Here is an 18,662-nt window from a genome sequence, read left to right as displayed (position 1 = left end):
AAATTCAACTAACATCCAAAGCCTGCAGCCTCTTCTGTGACTCCTGTCAGCCAGTCCAGGTGAGTCAATGTGTGTATCTGTCTGTCTGTCTGTCTATGTGTGCCAGTGTGTATGGAGGGCTTGACCTCCCCCCAAGCACTCTGGGAAGATCTGGCTAGGGAGTCTCCCTGGGGCCAGCACTGAGTTGGAGCTGTTATCTTGTTCAGCAGACTCAGGGGGTCACCCCTTCCCCAGTGCAGTGTGCTGGGCTCTGGGGGCTGTGTGTGTCTTCACTGCTTCCTGAGTATTCTTATTCAAAGAGGCAATAGTGAGCACCTCCCAGCCTGGAGATGACTTACCAGGCTCCTAGCCAGGGTGCAAGTAGCCCCAGTGAAGGAAAACAGAGCCACCAATCTGTTCTGCTGTTGAATGGGGCTTTCCTCTGCTCTAGAGGGCTGCCTGAAGCCTAAAGGTAAGGATTCCCAGCTGCCTACTGGGCTCCTGCACCAGGATTCTGGGTTTTGAACTCAGGTCAGCTCTGCCATAGGACTCCCTCCCTCCCTCCTTGAACTATACTGTGTTTGTTTCACAACTGGACACTCTGCTAAGTGATGCAGGAAGTAGGCCCCTGGGGAGGCAGATACCATCCAGCAAACCAGATAACCAAGTGAAGCCTCTGGATGCCTCTGGGACTTGGGGCAGGGTTAGAGATAAGTGGAAATGCCAGGCTTATCGTGGCTGCCTGAGTTCTAGAGAAATCATCCTGGCCGGCCAGTCCACCTCATTCCCAGTGCTCCGGGCAGTTGGGCTTCTCCAGGCAGAGTAGGCACTGAGTCGGCACAGCTGCAGGATGGGGACACTGTGCCCCTCTCCAGCACTTTGCAGTCCCAGCACCAGAGGCCAGCAACGGGCATCAGATTACACCCAGATATTTGCGGTAAGGGCAGCTCTGGACCGGTCTGCTTTGAAGTAAGAGCCTGAGGAACAATTGTTAGGGTCATGGGACAAAGGGAGCCTCAGTGACAGTTGTTCCTCAGACCTGGGTCCTCTTGGACCAAGATACTCAGTCAGCAGGAGGCTTTGGTTGAAGGGTACAGCCTGGGGATGGCCTTTCCCAACTAATGTGGGGTGTGGTAGGCAGGCAAGGCTAAGCAGCAGCTAACCCTGAAGTTGTCCATGTTGAACTTAGTGATGCTTTCTGAGATTCTAGTTCATCTCTGGTTTCCTTCCCTGAGTTAGCTCAGCTTAATGAAGGACACATCTGCACTTCTGAGTGCCCATCAGCTAACGGTGCAGGGGAAGTGGCTGGGCTGGACCAGGTGCCTGGGGGAGCTGATTTAGGGTTGGGGAGACACTCCCCTTCCCCCTGTCCCCACCACACAGTGAGGTGACTGAGTATGCTGCCGTCCTGTTGGCTGACCCTCTGGGGTGTGATGGGAATGGGGGCAGGGGTGGTGAGTTCTATCTCTACTGGTTTCATGTACTTACCATGTGTCCCATGCTATGCTAAATGTTTTACTTCATGAATATTCAAACAGCCCTGTGGTTACTGCACTGTTATGAGCCCTCTTTACAGATGAGGAAAGCTGCATTCAAAGAAGTTAAGTAAGTTCCAGGTATGCAGCTGTCTCATAAGGCACTTTTGTGTGCCATAGAAGAATACACCTCTCCTCAGGATGCATGGTCTCCCTCTCTCAGGATGTTGTTACGCTATTTGATTTTGTTAGAACAATACCCTCCACTTCCATGTGCTATGACACTTGTTATAAATATACAAATCTACAAGGTGAATGACACATTGGTCTCTCTCAGATGTGCCCTGCAAAACCTGCTTCCCAACCTGCTTCCCATCCTTCTCCCCAGCAGCAAATACACTGGAGTTTTTTAGCTGTTTCTCCAGGTGTTTGCCTCATTTCCTGCTTGCCAATTTTGTACATTATGTGTGGACCTCCTCGTAGGAGAAGTGAGGATTTAACTCTCACTCTCCCCTGACTTTCCAGTCCCACCTCCACAGAAATATGTCACTGTTTCAACATAATAAAGTGTTCTTATACCTTATTAAGGCATAATAGTATGACTAATGTAAATATTATTCCCTGAAAAAAATCATTCATGTGCTTCAATTTCATTCTTTCTTGTAAGAACTCTGATTTTCTTGGTGTCCCTAACCCTTTTGTTCCACTTGACCCTGTCTGCCAGCATCATGCTGATGGCTAACATTTGAGCACTTACTGTGTGCCAAGCACTGATCTAATTGCCTTACAACCTTCTCACTTACCCTCCTGACAACTCCATCAAGTGTATGCATTGTTATTCTCATGTTACAGCCCAGGAAGTGCAGACACAGAGAGGTTAAGTAAACTGGCCCATGATTCTGCCTAATAATTGGCAGAGACAAGAGTTAAATCCAGACAATCTGACGCCAGGCCCCATGCTCTTAACATTTTACTACATGTCTTTAATATATAATATTTTCTCCTCCTGAAGGCATCCCTTTTTGGGGCTCTCTATCTTCCTGCTCCAACTCTGGGTTTATGTTGAAGTTGTTGTTTCCTGGAGCTCTATTTTTTGTTTGTTTAGTCCCTCATTTTGCTGGAGTATATCCTCAAAGCAGCTTCCTTAGAAAACGTGCATAAGTTTTTATACATCTTTGCAAATCTTAAAATTCTTCATTCTGCCCTCTGACAGCGGTGCAATGTCTTCAAAATTCTAAGGGGAAATCCTTTTTAATCTAGAATGTCACATTCAACCTGTCTAACATCCAGTTGTTTTTAGGGTCATTCTGATGGCAGTTTTCTGGTATGTGACTTTTTTTTTTTTAATTTGGGGAGATTTTTATAATTTTCTTTTAATCCCTGTATTCTAAAATTGCATGATTGTATTTCTTTGATAAATCCCTTCCCATTTTTTTTCATTTTTTTTCCTCCTGAAACTCTAGTTAATTAGATGTGAGACCAGGTAGGTCCACTGTCTAACTCTCTTGTCTTTTATCTCATAATGTACATGTCTTTATCTTTTAGTTTTATTTTCTGAGATTTATCTTAACTTCATTTTCTAATCCCTCTATTGGATTTTTAAATTATAATATTCATATTTTAAATTTCCAAGACCTCTCTTTATTCTGTGCTGCTGCTTTTCCATAACACTGTCTTCTGTTTTAATGGATAGAACAGCCTTTCATATTATTCTGTGGCTACTGAGAGCCTTTTTGAAACTTTCTATTTCTTGGTTACTCTCTTTTCTCTACAACTATGTTTCTGTTTATTTGGGGCTCCTCTTTTCATTTTGGGGGTTTCCTTTGAATATCTGGTGATCCTTTTTTATGTGTGCATATTTCAAAATAAGGTAAAAAACACTGGGGGGTTGAGGCTTGTCAACTGCTTGGCTTTGTTGAGGACAATCAGAAGGGGAGCTATCAAGGGACCCCCAAAGCCAGTAGGTAGAACTATTGTTTCATGGACCATTGACTTTCTCCAGAAGCAGACCCTTGATCTCCAGGTGGGGGCTCCCCAGCACTGCCCATCCCGTGCAGAGGTGGGTGAGGAGGAGAACTAGTGCTTTGGAATAGACTCTTCAGCCTTGCATTTCTGCTCTCCTCTTACTCCACCTAAGGTCTCAAGCCCCTGGGGTTCTTCAGGGAAAGTGGGCTGTCACCAGGAAGACCAAGGTAGAGTCTTGGGGTTCAGTGCATGCTGACCCCAGCCTGTGGTAAACAGAAGTCAGCTTTTTTCTTCTGGGACTAGATCAGCTGTCCTGCCCTTATCCAGGGAAGACGAGGAGTCTATGGCCATCTAGCTCACCTGCCTTTTCTCTGGTCTGTGTTCTCTCGACTTGGAGAGTGGAATGCCTCCCCCATCCTCTGAGCAGGTGCTGTTGCCCAAAAAGAATTGCCAGTGGCTCCTGCTGTGCAGGGAGAGTTGGGAAGCCATGCAACAGCCCTCAAGAACCCCTATGCTCATAAAGTCGTTTCTCCTGTAGGTGGAGAAATAAAAGGGATTCAAAGATGATTCTCCTGGTTTTGCTCCTTTTCATCAAAGATTCAAAAATGTTTCTCTTTGGTATATTCTGAGCTTTCTTCCAAAGGATCTGAGAGCTTACTTCTTGGAATTGTTAGGATTTCCTGCCTTGTACTCATTTGATTATTCCGAGAAACCCCAGCTTCTGCCTCCTCTTTCCACTAGTCAGTCTCTCAGCAGTCAGCCCCACCTCCTGCTTCTTGCTGGAGCCTCATTAGTTCATTCCTTCCATACACTGAATGCCCACCACATGCCAGGGATATTGGTGCGCCTGGGATGGAGGCAAGCCTGAGAGATGTTGTTCTGGCCTCAAGGAGCTTCAAGGTTGTTCTGGAACAGTGGGTGATGGAGCAGCCTCATTTCTAGTATGTCTAGTAAATCTTGTAATCACTTGTTGCTTAAGGAGACCCAGGGCAAATACATATTAGCTTTTGACATGATATGTATCTGGGACATTTGTTTGTTTCCTTTGGATTCATCTGGACTTTCAAGATATCTTTCCAGGCTTTATTAAACCAGAGCTTACCTGCATGCAGGTTGCTCTGATCCCTATAGCAGTGGTTGGCCTGTGGTGTGTATTGGTAGGAACTCTCTCCCAAATATTGGGTCTGTCTCTTCACACTGGTGGGGACTTCATTCCACTGTGGTTATTGGTACCTATAGGACAGAAATTGGGCTGGCTCTGAAACTTCAGGAAATTTCTCAAGGCAGTCACTTCCCAAAGTTTGATCCAAGGAACCCTAATTCCACAGGGAAGTATTAAGTGGGAAGTGTGGGGCAGAAAGCGATCCCCTGGTCAGATGCTGGTTTCTTTCTGCGGCAGATTAGGTCTTGTTGAGTTACATAGTGAATCCCCAAGAGAGGCTGAACACAGTGTTCTCCAAATTTCTTTTTCAAAGGAGAGTTTATTTGTGGCCATGTTTTAGATCACAGTGACTGTAAGAGACCAGTGCTCTTTTGAGCATGTTTCAGGCCATTCTGTCAATGACCCCTAGGATTGTGCTTCCAGAAATGGGTCTGGATTTCTACATGAGCTTCTTAGGGCAGCTTTCCCAATTGATAGAGAGATGGGTATCAAAGAGGTTTGTGGTCAAGTGGCACTTGCATAGCAAGCACAGGTTTTATGGGTGCTAAAAATAGCAGAATGATCTAAAGGTGCTATTAGATGTGAGATTTCCAGGTCAAAGTTTATTCTTATGATTGTTTTTATTCAGAACTGGGGAGCTTAAGGGGACACCAAAGTGCCCCTCTCTGGTGCCAGCACTGACTATGGCTGAACAACCCTCAGGAGACCATGTGCTGGGCCAACCTTGGACAAATTCCCTCTCTAGCCTTGCCGTCTCCCTATGAGGGCCTGGGAGAAAATAGAGTCAGTCAGGGGCTCCCTGGTGGCCTCGGACTCTGTGGTGCCACCTCACGCCCCAACTCAGTATCAGCCAGAGCCTCTCCTTTTGCTTTATTGATGCTTCTGTACAAGTTTTACTCAAAGGTTTTTGATGCTAAAGTGTTCAGAAACCATGGGAAACACAGGCCTCTTGCTCTCTAGGGCCCTACTGCATCTGTTTCAGTTTAGGGATTTAGTGCCCGATACCCGTGTAGTCCACTCTGGCAGAGCAGAGGGTTGCTGGCAAGTGTGCCCTGAGGACTCTGTGGGGAACATGACCTGCAGGATGGCAATTGGTGAGCAGCCTAGGCCATTGTCCCTCACTTCTATTTTTAGCACAAGTGACTGGTGACTGAGGCCCTGTGTTGGGAGGGACCTGCAGGCTCATCCCATGGGCAACCTAAACACATGTTTGGGGCATCTGCAAAGCAGGGACACTGAAAATTTCTTTTTAACTTACAGAAGCATCAACATTTCATCATGGCAAAAATCAGAATGGCCTCACATTTATTTTTGGTCTTGCTTTTATTGTGAATTAGATGTGTGTATAGCAAGTTAGGACACTATCCACTCCTTGGTGCTTTGGGGGTTTACTCTGCCCTGGGGTTCCTGGAGCCTCTTGTGGAGTCCAGCTTTCAGGTACCTTACCTAAAGGATCCCTTTTCATCTAACCTTTAGTTTCAGCTACATGAACTCCTGCCTGCCTTGGGCAGATTCTTAAAATATTTGCCCATCAGCACCCTCTCAGAGAGGAATGCTGCCATGATGTCAAAGGGGCCCAACGGAGAAGGGCCTGGGCCAAACCCAGCCTGTCACTCATGGCCCACAGCAGAGTGGGAGATAAGCAAAGGCTCAGAGAGCCTGGTCCTCTGGGCTCCCCGAACAACCCAGGTGATCCGTGAGGGTTGGCACTGTGGGGTGAGGCTCTAGCTACCAAGAGCAATGAACATCCAGACCCTGCCGCCTAAGTGAAAACCAGGGGTCTGCAGCTCTTCTGGTTCCTCCACCTTGTCAAGGCTGCATCGGGATGGCAGGAGCACCTAAGGAGGGTTTGGAAGCCCAGGCACTGCTAGTGTCAAGCAAGGCCTGTTTAACCACCATGGACAAAAAGATTAATGTACTAAATGAGAAGGTTGACAAACTCTTGCATTTCCAAGAAGATGTCACGGAGAAACTGCAGTCTGTGTACCAAGGCATGGACCATCTGGAGCAAGGCCTGCACCGGCTGGAGGCCTCCCAGGTCCTGGGCCTGGCTGGGGCTAATCATACTCCACCAGCTGCCACACAGGCTGGGTGGCTGGAGGTCCTGGAGCTGGTGAGGGCTGTGCAGCAGGATGCTGCCCAGCATGGTGCCAGACTCGAAGCCCTTTCCAGGATGGTGGTGGCTGTGGACAAGGCCATAGCTTTGGTGGGGGCCGTGTTCCAGAACTCAAAGGTAGTGGATTTCATCATGCAAGGGATTGTCCCCTGGAGAAAAGGAAACCTGGCTGACAGCCCTATGGAGGTTGGTTCCTGCTTCCCTGCCCTTTGGGCTGGAAGGGAGGCCTGGGGGGGTCCAGTGGGGAAACAGGCCAGGTGGCAAGGTTTAGGAAAGCTGGGGGCTATTGTCCCCACATTGTGCCCCTTGAATGACCTGTTGGTGGGGAAATGGAGAGACAGAATCTTAAAGGTCATAGGTGGATTTCCAGACAGGACACTGACTGACTGATTTTCCCAGGGAAAGGAAGGGGTAGTGCCCTGGGGAGGGTTGTGGGGCTTGGGTGGCTCCAGGGCACGCAGAAGCCAGTGATAAGTGAGCTGTTAGAGAGGGGGGACCGTGAAGCTTTTTGGACATCCCAGTGACATCTCCTTGCTCCTTTCTGTTCCTCTGCCCTGGGGTGGGAGATGGAGTGGTCAGTTTACCTCTGCGGAGCCCCCATTCAGAAACCCAACCCCCCTCCCTTCCTGTCCCCAACCTTGTGCTGTGTCCTAGAGTGGGTGGAGCATGCAGCTGCCTGTGGAGAGATGAGTGTTGACAGGGACCCATGGGGGACACAGGTCCAGGGTGGAGCTGGAGCCTGGGGGTGGAGTGTGGCATTTTTGGGAGCCGCTGTCCCCAAGGGTTGCATAATCAAACCTGCTGGCTAGTGGAAGTTTGGCTGGGGTGGGAGTGTTTGTGTATATGTGTGAGGTGTACAGAGGCCACACTGTTTCAGAACAGCTAAGGGTCAGCCACTCAGCAACACTCAGACAGCCTGGAGCCACCATTTTGGACCCCTGCAGTTGCCCACTGGCAAGAGATAAGCTCGGGACTACAGGAGTCTGCGCTTGACTGTCAGCTGCTGAGGCTTTCAGGGGCCAGGCTGCCACAGTTTGTCTTCCTTCCCCACCCCATCCAGGCCAGCTCAGCTTGCTGAACCCTGCCCCTCCCCACCCTGCAGCTCCTTCCAGAGCATGCCCCCTTCCTTCTGCACCCCAACTGTAAGCCTGGCATGCAGGGGAGATGTGACCTGCTCTTGCCACTGATAATCAACCTCACCTTTAAAAAAGAAAATTAATCTAATATATGCACATAGTAAAAATGTTCATGTGGTATAAAGAGCATATTCATCCCTCCTACTTCATCCCCCAGTCCCCAAGACAACTCTCCTCCCCAAGCAAACATGGGTGCCAGTTGCCTGTGAAACCTTCCAGATAGATCTGTTAATCTATAAGCACATTAGTATACTGACCGTCTCTGTTTTGTTTTTCAATTTTTTGAATTGAAATTTAGTTGATATAAAATACTATATTGGTTCCAGATGTGATTTGACTATATATATTACTAAATGCTCATCATGATGAGTCTGGTTGCAGGAGAGTATAATATAAAGATGAATATAATGAACCCTGTAAGCCCATAACTGGAGGCCAAAGTTGTTTCATCCATTCCCTTCCTACTTCCCTTTCTCCATGTTATTTTGAAGCAAATTTGAGACATTGGATCATTTCCTCCATAAACATTGCAGCATTTATATCTAAAAGAAAGGACTGTTTTAGAAAAACATCATCACAATTCTATTATCATACCTAAAGAGTAAATAGCAATTTAATATTGCCTAAGTCAGTGTTCAAATTTTCCTAATCATGTTATACTTTTTTCCCCCTTGCTGTTTGTTTATTTAAGTCAAGACCCAAGTAAGGCAACTGATTATATGTCTCTTAAAGCTAATTCTTTTCCTCTAATTCATAAAAAAAAAGTAAAACTTTTTATTATGGAAAATTTAAAACATAACCAGAACTAGACAGAATGGTATATCTCACTGTGGTTCTAATTTGTATTTATTTTGCTAGAAACATCTTTCATAGATTTAAAACCTTTCATATTTTTCTGTGAACTCCCTGCTCATGTTCTTTTCCCTCTTCTCTATTTCAGTTTGTTTGCACTTTTCTTACTGATTTGTAAAAGCTCTTCATATATTAGTGGAATTAACTGTCATACATGTACCAGATACTTAGGCATTTCTGGATAGATGGCAGACAGAATTCTCTGTTTTCTGAGTTCTTGCAACATTTCTTGTCTGTTCTGCTCCACTGGTGTGTGATTGCTCTCTCTTCTGGTCTTTGTGTTTAATACACGTATTGGGAACCATCTATAGGTTTGGGTCTAGCCTTCCAGTCAGGTTGTCAGCTCCTCTTTGGCCCATGGCATGCTCCCTACTTCCTTCTGTGTATGGTGGTCAGCATGCATCTCACAGGAAGAGTCAGAGAATGGGTTGTGAACACAGACACAGCCCCAAACATTTAACTTACTGTTGGTGCTGAAAATGGTGTATTATGGAGAGTTTCTGGGCACTTTCTTTGTGTGTCCTAAGAGGCAGGGGCATAGTAATCATTTGTGTGATTGAATTAAATCCTAGCACTGGCTGTTAAATTTGAAAATTTTGTCAGCCCTTTATGAAGCTCCTCCTCGGATCTTCTAAAATGCCCAGGGGCATGTTTGCTTGGAACAAGAAATTAGATTATTACTAGAAACCAGATGCTCTCTCATGAAGGACAGGTTCAGGCTCAGCCAGGGGTGGGCCCAAATCACAGTTAAGCTGATCAGAAGACATCAGTCCTCTAGAATGTTGTTTGGGGGTCTCTTCTCCTTCCTTCAGATGCACCTGGCAGGGCAGGGATCAGAAGGCTGAGCCTTGAAGACACACTCAGCTGTGTGTGCGTATGTGTGCATATGTAAGTGTTTGAGAGCCTGCACACACCAAAGGCAGGGGGCGGGTGAGGACAACCTGAGCCCAAGGTCTGCCAAAGGACATCTGTTTGAGTACCTCTCTACTAGTGGAGGAAAACAGGAGGCAGCTCTTGATAATGCTTCTAGTTACCCCAACTCGGGGGGGAAGGATAGAGTCTGCAGAAAGAAGCTAAGGGACAGGACCCTGCTGAGCAGGGAGCCCAGATCACACTGACACTGTTGATGATAATCATGATGACTGCAGCTAGCATGCATTTATTAAGTACCCAGCACACCCCAGTTGCTGGGTTAGGTGTTCCTGTGTGTTGTGTTTGTACCATTAGGAGGACCAAATTTGAGATCCTGGAATCTAGAGGGATGAGCAAGTAATAGGATTGAGAGAAATGGGCATAGTGTAGGAAGAACAGTGGGACCAACTCTCCACCTTAATGTCAGGGAAATATTCAAGCGACATGAGGACTATGGTGCCCCAGTTAGAAGGAAGGAACTGCTCCAGCCTAGTTTTGCCAGGTGGGCCTGGAATTACCAGATTTTCAGATTTAAGAAAAGCTGGGAACCTGGAGTTTTTTCTAATCAATTTTATTAAGGTGTAATTTACATACAGTAAATTGCACATACACACACAAAATACATACATTTTAAGTATATAGATATATACACTCACACCAACACAATCAGAATCTAGAACAATTCTATCACCCCAAAAGGGAACTTAGAATTTTAATTTAAAAATCTTCTAGATTTAAAATGTTGATAACCAATTAAAATTTTTAAAATGTAAGCCAAACAAAGTGTGTCTCAAGCTGTTTTGGGCGGTGGGCTCCCAACTGAGGCCTCTGTGGGCAAGGCAAGAGAAAGGGCCTTCAGAGGTGAGTGCCATGGGCCCGGGGCTCAGCCAGGCTCAGGGCTATGATACCTGCTGCTGTGACAGGTGCCAGGAGGAGTCTTAGGGGCTGCACCAGCCAAAGTCTCAAAACCTCTAGAAGTGCCTGGGGTACCCAGCAAGGGGTAAAGCCATCTAGACATATTTGCACTTAGAAATCCCAAGTGGCTAGACTGTTCCAGGAGTAAGCACATGCACTGGTCTGGTGTGGAGCATTCAGAATTAAGGAAGAGTGCTGAGAGTTTCTCTAGGCTGGGCTTTGAGCCTCCTTACATGATCAGCTCATTGAGCACAGACAGCTCTGTCTCAGGCAGGACAAAATCACCAGAGATACCAAACATTTATCATGTCGGGCACATTTCTCAGGATATTCCACAAATTAACTCCCCTGATCCTCCCACTAACCCTATGAGGCTGATAATATTCTTTCTATTTCACAGATGAGGAAAGTGAGATACAGAGAAATAAAGGATCTTGGACAAGTGGTAAAGGTGGGGTTTAAACTTTGAGCAAGTCTGGCTCAAGGGTCTGAGAGGCTATGCTCCTGGCCACACTACTGTACTGTCAAGGGGTAACCATGGGCTCCACCCAGCCACCTCCCAGGCAGGCATTATTAATTGATCATGGGATGCCTTACCCCGTCCGCCTATTCCCCCCCAACCCAATCCCCAACATGGATTCAACCCAAGCCAATACTGCAATTGCTGTGACTGACTGATCTGAATTGACACTTCAAGATTAAATTTTCTTTTCATCCCTGGTCCAAGTACTTGGAGGTCCAGGCAAACTAGACCCTTCTATCAGGGGCTGAGTCTGCCCCTTATGGGCAGTATGGTGACACATTAGAAAGGATTTGGTGACTTTGAGAAGCCTTCAAGGTCCTTATATCTAAAATGACAATAGCAGTGTCTACCTTTTCATATCACTGTGAGACCATGTGAAGTAGCCTAGGTACTTATGTCTTAAACACACGGTAGGGGCTCACCAAATGTCTGTGGCCTGAACGATGATGTTGATGACGATGATAGTTATGGTTGTTCTTTTAGAACAAAGAGCGAGCAGAGGAGAAGGGAGCAAAACCAAAGCACACCCTGAGCACCAGAGCCACGCAAGCTGGGGTCAAGGGGCTGCGGGCAGGTAGGTGGGGCCCCATTTGCTTTATTCCACAGGGCGCCCAGTGCAGTTTCACAATAAAAATACCACCACCACCAACAATGTGATTACTGAAAAACTGGTGAAGCTTCTGCTTTTTTTTTTGGCAGTTCTTTTTGTCCTATATATATATATATATATATATATCACTATGTGTTGCTACTTTTAAAGTCACTGGAATAGTTCTTTTCTGTGTAAGCTATGTCACTAGCTTGATACTCAGGTTTATTTCACTTTGTTTTACATTTTTATGATTCTCTTTTTAAGTTTAATTTTCTTTTATACTTTTTAATAATTTTTTTGCATAATATTTACATGGTTCCAAAGTTAAATTGACAAAACAAGGTATATTAAGAGAACTATAGCTTCTATCCTTGTTTCCTGCACCCTGTTTCCTCCCCAGCATATGGAACCACTTGAGAAAGTTTTTGTCTTACCTTTTCTTTGAAGTCCAGTCTCTTTAGACCACATTTTAAGTGATTATACACATGCATGTGCATGTACTCACACATCACACACATAAACAGAAGCATACCATACACATTTTTCTCCACCTTGCTTTTTTTTCACTTAGAGTATATCCTGAGGTTGCTCATAGCTGCACATGGAGATACACATTTCTCCTTTCTTTGGCTGTGCAGCACTCCTTGTATGATGTGTCTTGGTTTAATCAACCAGCCCTTACTGATGGTCAGTTGGGTTGTTTCCAGTCTGCCTATTATGAATATGCTCACTGAATGGCCGTCTGCATATTCTTTATAATGTCTTTGGGATAGATTCCTTTAAATGGGAGTCCATTTCTACCCTGCCTATTTTTCTATAGAAAGCCAGAAGGTGGACCTGCCAGAGGGGACAGTGGAGAGGCTGCCCTACATCGATGCTTCAGGGATAGGATCTGACCTGCTCACTCAGGCAGAGGCCTCAGCAGGACAGGGAGACAGAGATCCCCTCCCAACCCAGGTGCCCCCTGGCCACCTGCTGCTGCCCACAGAGGCAGAAGCCAAAGTTCCTAGGACATCCAGTGAGAAGCCTGGAACTGGCCTGGAATTGTCTGCAGCACCCAACAGGGTCAGTGAGGCCTCCAGCAGCCAGGAGGCTGCACCAGGTACGGGACAGGGAGCATCATCCAGCAGACATGACCCTTGGCCCTTGGAGGAGGAGTGCATGAGGCTGACTCCAGGGCCACCAGCCCAGAACAAGGCAGCCCACAGTGGTGGAGAAACACCTCCAAGGTAAGGGGTACTCCTTCAGGCTGGGCAAGGAAAGGATTAACTGTAGTCCCTCAGCTGGAACACGGCCAAGGGACCAGCTGCTCGGGTTGAGTGTCCGCTCTCTGCACATTGCTGGGTAACCTCACAAGGGGAAGGCAGGAGAAGGCCTAGGCTTTGCATTCAGGAACTCAGAGTACTGGTTCTCACCTGGTGCTTGTTAGAATTACCTGGAAGGAATTTTTAAAATACCAATGCCCAGAGTCTGATTTATTCAGTCTGGAGTGAGGCACAGGCATTGAGATACATTATATCTATCATCTATCATCTATCTATCTATCTATCTATCTATCTATCTATCTATCTATCTATCTAATCTATCTATCTAATCTGTCCGTCCATCCATCCATCCATCCATCCATCCATCCTTCCACCCATCCATCTATCTATCATCTATCTATCTAATCTATCTACCTATTTTTTAACAAGCTCCTTAGGTGATTTCAACGTGGAACAGGGCTGAGAATCTCTAGTTCTTAGAGCAATAATAATAGCTAAAAGATGGGGTTCACCGAACACTTTCCAGGTGCCAAGAATTAGCATCATCTCATTATATTCTCACAACATCATTGGGCATGAATGTGGTTGGCATCCTTATTTTATTGATGAGGAAATGGGCTCCTAGTGCCCAGGGCCACATAGCTTGGGATTCACAGAGTTTTCGGACTCCAGAAACTGTGTCCTTAACCACCATACCTTCCTCTGGTCAGCATTTGATTAAGTCCTCACCACTCTGGTGGGGAGAGAAGGATGAGTACTCAAAAGTGGGGGGTGGGTGGAGGCTGGGTCAGTCCAGGGAACTTTCTGAAGAATTATGCTTGGTGCCCTGGAGGTGGCAGCCTGAGGACCAGCCCTCAGCAAACAGCGCAGAATGAAGAGTCTAGCCACTGACTGCCAAGCCCTCCTGAGCCCTGTAATTGCCAGCCCTGAAGCCCCCAGGGACACCCACTGGAGGGTATTGTGCTTTCCTGGCTTCTCTCAAAAAGACCTGGTACTCTCCTGCCACTGCCCAGGGCTGTCCTGACCTGTAACGGAGGCCTGAGGCTGAGGCTGGGCTCAGGAGGGGAGCTGGTGTCTGTGTGTGTGGGCTGAGAAGCCCTGTGTGTGTGTGAGCTGAGAAGCCCTGTGTTTGCCAGCCTTTGTTCTGGAAGGGAATGGAGCTCCTGGGAGACCTAACCAGCCAAAGGGAGGGATTCTTGGCAGGCATTCCTGGATACCCTTCAGGGCTATGAATGTGGAATCTTGGGACCAGGGTAAACTTGCCATGAGCCTGTTAGGGGCTCCAAAAAGATTCTGGTAAGGGAAAGGTGTTTATGAGCTGAATTTTAGGGACACTAGACTGCCACAGGGCTCAGGAAGTGGAGAGACCTCTACCTGCCCCTCCTCATGGGTATATTTTGAGGAAAATAGGTTTGAACTCAAGCTGTGGCTCTGGTTGGCAATAGCTACCTGTACAGAAGATCCTGAGGCACTTGGTGGGACAGAGTGCTGTGATTGATGCCTGCCCTGGCTGTGCTGTGCAGGAGGGAAAGTCTTGGACACTCAGAGTAGCGTGGGAATGCATGGCAGTGCATTGGGTCATTCTTTGTCCCTTGGAATGAAGACCAAAGGGGACAGTGGTGACTACTGACCTTCTCAGCTGGTCACTTGACTACCTGGATACTCTTCTAGCAACTGGCTTCCAGAAGTTTCTCGTGTCCCTCTATTGAAACAGGGCCTGAACTAGGCTTAGATGCCACCCTTCCCATCCTACCATGTCATCACCAACCCATACTCACTCCCAGGGGGCACTGTGTTGGGGGCATACTGTTGCCTCCTGCCCATAGGCTGCTGAGTCTACTGCATTAAAGAAGAGGCATTGCTCCCAGAGGACTCACAGCAGCTTAGAGAATGGAGCTGGGCTTTCAGCTGCTGGGGAAAGGCCTCACTTTTTAATTGTAAAAAGCATGCTTTTTAAATGTGTTCAGTGGTGTTAAGTATATTCATGTGTGTGACATAGATCTCCAGAACGTTTTCACCTTGCAAATCTGAAACTCTGTAATCATCAGAGGATTCCCATTTCCCCCTCCCCCAGACTCTGGCAGCCATCATTCCACTTTCTGTCTCTATGAATATGACAACTCTCGGTACCTCATGTAAGTGGAATCAGTCTTCTGTGACCAGCTTATTTCACTTAGCACAATGTCCTTGAGGTTCATCTAGGTAGTAGCATGTGGTAGGATTTTCTTCCTTTATAGGGCTGAATAATATTCTACTATATGGCTAGGCCTCATTTTGTTCATCTGTTGATGGACACGTAGGTTGCTTTCACATTTGGCTATTGTGAAAAATGTTGCTATGAAGATAGATGTCTTTGAGATTTTGCATTCAATTCTTTCAGTCTTAGAAGTGAGATTGCAGGATCATATGGTAGTTCCATCTTAACATTTTTGAGGAACTACATACTGTTTTCCATAGCTGCTATACCATTCTAGGCCTTAACTTTTGGAGCCCTCCTGTGTTTGTGCTTCCTCTCTTCATTGACTATTAGCACGTCTCTGAAGTATTATCATCCCTGTTTGACAGAGGGAGCTGAGCTGGACAAGCCCAAGGTCATCCAGCAGACCAGTTCAGAGCTAAGATCAGAATGGAGGCTGCCTGACTCCTGCTTGAGCATCAGTCTACACCTGACACTCACATCTGCACCCCCACCCCTACACACATAGACCCTGGCAGTAGGATTGTGAAGAGTAGTCAGGGTGGGGGCAACTCTAAGAGGGAGGGTCTGTACTTCTTGGGGTCATGGCACCAGGGTGAGGGTCCTTCCCTCTCAACGTAGGGGCTCAGAGGGCCTTCCTGACTTCTAGCTGGGGTCCCAAACCCCAGTGCTGCAGGGTCTGGGTAAGAAAAATGGACAAAGTGGACCCAGTGGCATTGCCTGGGTACAGTGGGGCTTGTGGGGAAGTGGAGAGCTATTCATTAGCCATACAGGTATGCAGGCCCAGCACAGCCTCTTGTTCAAGAGAAATACATAGTCCAGACTCTATAAGCAATTGTCTGATTTTAATAAAATGTGTCTGACCTGTATTTAAAAAACAATAGGGTGATGTTTGACCTGGTTTCTCCCTTCTCCATTTAACTGAAAGGGAAACTGAGGCCCAGAAAAGGGTGGGAGTATTGTGGTCATGTCTCCTGCCTCTAGGCTACAATACTGCTGGGCTGAAGCAGGTTTCCAAGGGCCTCAGAGGGATCTGGTGCCCACCCCTATCTACCAGTTTGCTTCAAGCCTTTCCTGGACACTCATCCTGTGGAATCCTGAGAGCTGATAGCACTGTCTGTCCCTGAAGCCAGCATCTCCCCTGCTGTCCTGTCTGAGCAACGGTGGTCGGGGATCCAGAGCGGCTGGGGTTGGAGTCTGCTGGTTCCAACCTTAAGCTAACACTTACTATTAACAGATGAGGAAACTGGGGCCAAGGGGCCATAATCAGTGAGTGGGAGCAGCCGGCATTTGAACCCAGCTCTGTTCTGACTCTAGAGTCCTTGCTTTGCACCTCAGGGCCATATTTCTCTCTGCCCCAGGATCTCTATCCATGTGCAAGAGACGGATACCCCTGGAGAGCTCCTTGTGACACGAAGGGGAAGCCTCAGACACACACCTGCTGTGGAGGCTCCAGCAGCTGCTCATCCAGGTGAGCAGGAACCACCTGAGTCCCAGGCCCCTGTGACTGAGTCAGGAAAAGAGACCCCGAAAGGAGCCAGTGAGTTTTCCCCCCTGTGGAAGTGGAGCAGTGATGGGGGAGCAAAGGCCGAGGAAAAGCAGGAGCCTGGCACCAAGCCTACCATGGGACCGAGTGGGGCCAGGTGGGCCAAGGGAGACAATGCTGGGGCTCCAGGCCTGCAGCAGGACAAAGGCCCAGGAGCAGGAACCCCCGAGGTGGGGAAGGACTGCACAGCTGGAGACATGGGCGGAGTGGAAGCAGGAAGGAAGATGCCCCTGAGAGCTGAGGCTGGTCGCCTGGTTCTGGGTAAGTGAGGCCATTGCTGTGTGCCCAAAGGTGAGTGGGTTTGGAAGGGTATTTCCACGGGCCTCCCTGCAGCTTCCAGGGAGATGAGTTGAAGACAGAACAGCCTGTGGCTCAACTAGGCCAATTTCTCAGAGCCACCTGCCTGCCTGAGCTTTCTACCCATTGGTATCATTCTGGATGGAGACAGAGAAATCTGTTAAAACAAACCCATTAACTGGTAGACCATTATCAGCCATTTTCATCCAGTGAGTTGACTACTCACCCTGGGATAGGGAAGGGCGTGGTGAGGCTGCTGACCTGCTTTCTGTCCCAGTGGTGGTAGGAGGTATCCTTGTGTTCCGGTGACCCGAAGACCCTCAACTTCTCCAGCTCTTAGGGTCATACCCTCCTTGGTCCAAACCCTCATCCCATGACTACAGGAAGACCACCCTTTGCTGATTCCCTGCCCTGGAAGTTCCGGAAGTCCCTGAGGAAGGCTTTGTGTTCTGCACATCTCAGCTCTCAGTTGCCCAGTCACACTGACTTCTTCAGCTGCTTCCTCTCCGCTTGTGCGACACAGGCCTCCCTTAACTCCTGAAACACAGATGAAAGCAGGACTGACTTCAGAGCTTCTCTGAGACTTGGGATGGTGATAAAGCCAAGGTTAACTGTGAGCTCACTGTATGTCGAGCCACGTGCATTTGTGACAGCATTTATCCTCACAAGCCTGTGGAATGAGGATACAAGAGAACACAGGACAGGTTTGGAAGCACACGCAAAGCCAGAGAGTCAGTGCTGGCAGAGCTGGGATCTGAACTTGACTGTCTGGCTCCAGAACCTTTTGTGTAAACCTTATGGCTCTACAGCCTCTCAGAACAGAAGGCATTTCTGTGCAGCAAAGGAAACTTCTGACCAAAATTCTAGACTGGGACTCTGTGACACACACCAAGGTTCCATGCTCTCCCAGACTTTCTAGGGGTCCAGTAAAATAACAGTGACAGAAACCCACAAATGTTACCCCTTGCAGTCTAGGGCTCAGGGCTTACCTTTGCAGATACAAAAAAGGATGAGCAATATGCTCTCAAAAGCAAATTCAACTTTCTACTTTAGGGAGCAAACTGTTGCATGTATTAGGACAAACTAAGAGAAAATAGCAGTATTTCCCTTGCACCCAGTATATGGTTTCAGAGGTATTAGAATTGTCAGTGGAAAACTCTGACTGCTCCCACAACAAGCCCAGAACAAATGTCAACCTAAGCCACAGACTTCCCTCCATGGGTCTTCTAGCCCTTAACTGTGCAAACTGGTTTATATCATTGTGTTTGGTATGCATTCTGGATTTGCTTTTATTCCTTTATCATGTGACATTTCTAGATTTACTTTATCTCTACAGGACAATATTCTTTTAAAAATCCTAGACTGCTTTTATCTTTCCAAGTCTTCTATTTACTCCCAGACCCGCCATCCCCCCGACCCTGGTCCTGGGAGCTGACCCTCTATCATGGGCTCCCTTGCCTTGTCAGGAGACCCACAGGGGAGAGAAGAGGGAGGGTGGGTGTTCCTCCAGCTGTCATACCACCCTTGCTGGTTTCCATAGCCTTGCTTGTACCTGTAAACACAATCCTGTCATTAAACTGTGCTCGATTACCCCATTCAAATGTGCCTTCTGTTTCCTGTGGGCTGTACTGACCCAACGTGGACCTCTTCTCTACCGCAATGAGCAGACTGGACGTAACTTCTCCATCTTGTGAAGAGCACTGTTGTAGGTGCTGAAGGACCCAGGTTTG

General features: G+C 47.4%; 1 protein-coding gene across 3 annotated transcripts in view; it reads left to right on the top strand.

Annotated features, from left to right (window-relative positions):
• The first annotated feature begins 748 nt into the window (after positions 1-748).
• MYLK3 (myosin light chain kinase 3) overlaps positions 749-18,662 on the top strand; it is a 51,514-nt gene continuing 33,600 nt past the window's right edge. The window contains exons 1-4 of one of the 3 annotated variants that reach the window (XM_036911008.2): positions 749-916; positions 11,519-11,609; positions 12,448-12,856; positions 16,451-16,896. In XM_036911008.2, coding sequence (XP_036766903.2) covers positions 830-916; positions 11,519-11,609; positions 12,448-12,856; positions 16,451-16,896 — 1,033 coding nt within the window. In that variant the 5' untranslated portion in view covers positions 749-829. Of the gene's footprint in view, positions 917-6,182; positions 6,884-11,518; positions 11,610-12,447; positions 12,857-16,450; positions 16,897-18,662 lie in introns of those variants that run through there. The other 2 variants (XM_036911003.2, XM_036910995.2) reach the window with 2 other exon arrangements.

The sequence above is a fragment of the Manis pentadactyla genome, chromosome 15, assembly GCF_030020395.1.
Source record: "Manis pentadactyla isolate mManPen7 chromosome 15, mManPen7.hap1, whole genome shotgun sequence".
Classification (NCBI taxonomy): Eukaryota; Metazoa; Chordata; class Mammalia; order Pholidota; family Manidae; genus Manis; species Manis pentadactyla.
Note: the sequence above shows the minus strand (reverse complement) of the source record. Positions and strands in the feature narration are given on the sequence as shown.